The 4,109-nt window shown below is 49.9% G+C and overlaps 1 protein-coding gene across 1 annotated transcript; it reads left to right on the plus strand.

Annotated features, from left to right (window-relative positions):
- Positions 1–283: 283 nt before the first annotated feature.
- LOC118595717 (interferon alpha-inducible protein 27-like protein 2A) lies at positions 284–1,802 on the plus strand. The gene is made up of 4 exons (XM_036206474.1): positions 284–339; positions 459–485; positions 989–1,150; positions 1,601–1,802. The coding sequence occupies exons 1-4, from the start codon at positions 336–338 to the stop codon at positions 1,672–1,674; spliced, it is 267 nt and encodes an 88-aa protein (XP_036062367.1). The 5' UTR covers positions 284–335; the 3' UTR covers positions 1,675–1,802.
- The last annotated feature ends 2,307 nt before the right edge of the window (positions 1,803–4,109 follow it).

A 4,109-nucleotide genomic window follows, 5' to 3' on the forward strand; every position in this document is an offset into this window, starting at 1 on the left:
GTAATGTGTAAGGCAGAGGGGTGTGTGTGTGTGTGTGTGTGTGTGTGTTAACCATCAGTCAGGTTTGAAACCTGTCTAACGGACATTTACTCAGAGGTAAGTAGATGAGTGGAGGGGGGTTCCTTCTTCCCCTATTGCTTTCAAACCCCCCCCCCCCCCCCCCCCACCCCCCACACCCCACCCCACCCCCGCTCCCCCGCGCCACACTCAGCAGGACGCTGACTCTTTGCAGGGGTGGGGCTTGTCCCTATTAGTACAAAAGCAACAGTCTCTCCTTCTCTCCTTAGATTTAAGTCACTTCCTAAGGTTACCAGCTACCAAGACATCTCACCAAGATGGGTTAGTAGCCCTCAGCCCTGGCATGGGCTGGGAACTGGATCCCTGACCCAAATCTGCCAAGGACTCACTAATATCAACCAACTCTAACCTTTTCTACCCACCCCATCTCTCCCTTGCAGAAGCTGTCGCTGCTGCCATAGGAGGAGGTAAGTTTCTTGCACCCACTGTGAGGCTGGAGGTGTTTCATGCTTTCAGGTGGGCTGCACCCCAGCCCCTGCCTTCTGCTGGATTCTGGAACAGCCTGGGTGAAGAGCAGGGAGCAGAACTGTGCTCACTCATTCCGATAGTGGGCTTAAGGTTTCCATCTAGTTTCTCCTCCAGGCCTTATATATGATGAACAGCAAGTTGAGAATTTATTGAAGGAGGAGGGTAGGGGAAGCATCTGTTAAATCTGCAGTAGTTAATTAACCTGTCACAAGGCTGAGGCCCAGTGAAAGATGGTGACTTCTCCAGTGCCACAGAGCTTGGTAAGACAATGACTGTTGAGAGCCTCCACTGACCATTTTGCTTCACCTGGCTCCTTGCCCTATCCTTTATCTTGTGACCTCTTTCCATGCTGTTTAGAATAGATAGACCCCGGCCAACAGTCAAAGAATGCTTGAGTGAATCTTTCCCCTGAGCCCACATCACCCAGCTCCTCTTCCCACAGTTGTGGCTGTGAGTGCTGCGCCCTTAGCCCTGGGTGCCATGGGCTTCACTGGGACAGGAATAGCAGCAGCATCCCTAGCAGCCAAGATGATGTCAGCGGCAGCAATCGCCAATGGGGGTGGAGTTGCAGCAGGAAGCCTGGTAGCCACACTACAGTCAGTGGGTAAGTGTCAGTCCAGGCAAGATGTCTGGAGACGCAGACAAGGAAGGCATGTCCCTTCGTCTCCCTACAGTACACCCTTTTATATGACCTACGTCTTCTAGTTCTGTCCCTACTATCTGGTTCACTGTAAGTGAATTTGGGGATTGGTGCAGGGGTGAGAGGCAGAAGCAGGAAGGAGCCCCGATCCAAGATGCATGCTTACTGGGCTCTGAATCTTCCCTACTTGGGTGTCCTTCTACAGTATGTCCCCCTGTGTACTGCAATATAGAGGGTGTTCCTCTCTGGAGAGCTCTCCCTCCTCTATCTCAGATTACCCATATCTGTCTTCTCCTTATGGTCTGACACTTTGAATATCATTGTATAAGCAGAACCCTAGAGTTCAGACAAAAAGGCGGTGGGACATCTCTAAGCTTTAGGCAACTGACTATCACTGTATTGTCTCCTTCCCAGGGGTTGTTGGACTCTCTGCATCAACCAACATCATCCTGGGCACAGTTGGAGCAGTCATAGGAGCCTTGCTTTGAACTTAGGAAACAACACCTCGACCAGCTGAATCCAAAACCTTTAAGGAATGTCCAGGAGACAGTGTACCCCAAGATGAGCCTCCAAATCTCCCATTGAAGTCACAGAAAAATGAAAAATAAAGGTTCTATTCTGGGGTGCCGATCTTTTCTTGTGGTGGCTTTTTGAAGGGAGGTGTGCACTGGGAGTTCCAAGTCTTCCGTTTCCCCAACCAGACTCAGGCTGGAGATCAAAGGGAGGGGTCAGGTTGTCCAGCACACAGTCAGTAGGTAGAAGGCTTTACATGGTCCCTGCCCTAGTGGAGATGGTCTGTGTGGCATGGGGGCTTTTTGAGTTTTTATGGACCTCAGTTGTTCCTTATTAAAGGTTGGGCTGACAGAGATTCCTCTCCTGAGCAAAGGTGAGAGGTAGCCAAGAACACTGACCCCAGAACTCCTGGTCCCTCCTCATCAATACTTCTGGATGTGCAGGGCTGTGAGCAACACAGACTTAAGCCACGGTACTGTTGAAAGGCCGACATGAACCACCAGGGAATGCACTGGGCTAAGCTAATGCACTGGGGAAATGTACCTGGGGAAAGAGATAGCATCAACAAGGGTCAGCACCATACAGTATCCATAAAACTGAGGGGAGGCTGAAATACTTCCCTTATGTCCTGGGACCCTGAACACACCCTCACACAAGGCTGGTATTCATCACCCATGTGATGGGTGCATAATGCAGTGCTGGACAGAGTCCATACTGATACACGAAGGGCTTTGAGGCAGGAGGATACTGACATTTATGAAACAATTATGACACAGGACACTGTTCACTGCGGTGACAGGTACTGAGCACATTTGTAGAACACAGGCAGAATTTTGATGTCATGAAAAGATCTGGAAAAAATGAGACATGGATAGGCATGCAGAAGTCTATCAGGGGAGCACACAGAGGGAGATTGGGTTGTTTGAGGGCATCTGTTAGGACTGGTCTGATGGCTTGGACTGCATCAGTCACTTCCAGGCAATCAAAAGGAGCCTCTGTTGGGTTATTGTCTGGCAGCAGGCTGTCTTACAGAAACAGGTGTGGGGCTGGTCCAGGAGAAGTGATTGACAATGCATCATTCCAGCATTGGATACCCACCTTTCTGGGGTCCCCCCTCAAGAAGGCCTCAAGAGAGTATGTGATGTTAGGAATAGGCCCTGGCAAAAGTCTGTTTGTGAGCCTCCTGATTAGCACAGCTGTAGTGGCCAACCAACAGAAACAGGATCAAGTCTGTTAGACAGAGAGGCCAATGGCCTCTAACAGGACCCTAATTCCTGAGCTAGCACACTCCCCCTTTGAAGTCATTTACATAGGACAGGATGCCCTTGTCCCCTCTTCCTTTCTGGTGTCTCTGACATCTCCCTCTGGGACCCCTTAATAGGTCTCTCTGAGTACTGCCAGCAATGTCCAGGTCAATCACTTGTTTTGCATTTTTTCCCACATGGTCATAGTTACTGTTAACTTTTTGAGCAGTCTCCAATAACTGGGACCCATTTGTATCTGCTAGTCCTTCTAAATTTGGAAGATTCTTTCTACTGCCTGGGGCTGACTGCATAGGAAAACCAGTACTGGTTGCTCCCTGCCTTTCTGGCCCCTCTGGGTCTGTGACAGTTAACATCAGGTGACAGTCAAGAAGTGCTCTGAGACCCAGTAGGTGATGCCTGGGACTCGGGTAATACCTCTCTCGCCTTAGACACATTGGGAAGTTGTCTAGCAGCTGCCTGCCATCAATCCTTGGGAAAAGGACCTGAGAAAAATTATTCAGAGTCTCCTTACCTTGGGCAGGGGTGGAGTCCCAGTCAGGTCAGGCAAAAGAGAAAACCCACTCTATGGGGGCTTCACTGTATGGCAGTGATCCTCTGCCAGGCCCAAGCCTGATCTGTCCCTCCCATCAGCCATGAAGAGGGTGTCCAGGAGCTGTGGCCTGTCATCCCAGGTCAGCTGGTGGATATTAAACAACTCTCAAGGAGACTAATGAAGGCCTGAGGATTCTCAGGAAAGGGTGGGTTGTGTTATTCCATTACAGAGATCACTACTTGTAAAGGAGACTGAAAGACCCATGACCCCTGGGATACTTTCGTCTATGAGAGGGCTCCCCCAGAAACCAAGATTCCAAACCAGCAGATGCAACACGCAAGAGGAATGTATTCAGCACTGGCGCAAGTGGGCTCTCTGTCCTGGTCAGTCAGAGAGCCCTGAGCAGTGGTTACAAGCATTTTTAAAGGCAGAAACTACAAAATTAGCATAAGATACCAGGTGCCCCGGGTTTGGCCCAATTTAAAAATCATCATATATTTCAGCAATCATTTTGTTACGCGGGAAATTTTGTAACACTCGTCCTAAACTGGTTGGCTCAGGGGAGGTCTAGGGGAAGCGGTTACTCTGGAGGGGAGTTGGCATAGTTACAGGC

Source organism: Onychomys torridus, chromosome 14 (assembly GCF_903995425.1).
Source record: "Onychomys torridus chromosome 14, mOncTor1.1, whole genome shotgun sequence".
Classification (NCBI taxonomy): Eukaryota; Metazoa; Chordata; class Mammalia; order Rodentia; family Cricetidae; genus Onychomys; species Onychomys torridus.

What these genes read in the sequence shown, in the direction of transcription:
- LOC118595717 (XM_036206474.1), top strand. An exon ending in CGCTGCTGCCATAGGAGGAG is followed by an intron (nt 486 to 988) that starts GTAAGTTTCTTG and finishes CTCTTCCCACAG; the next exon opens with TTGTGGCTGTGAGTGCTGCG. An exon ending in AGCCACACTACAGTCAGTGG is followed by an intron (nt 1,151 to 1,600) that starts GTAAGTGTCAGT and finishes TCTCCTTCCCAG; the next exon opens with GGGTTGTTGGACTCTCTGCA.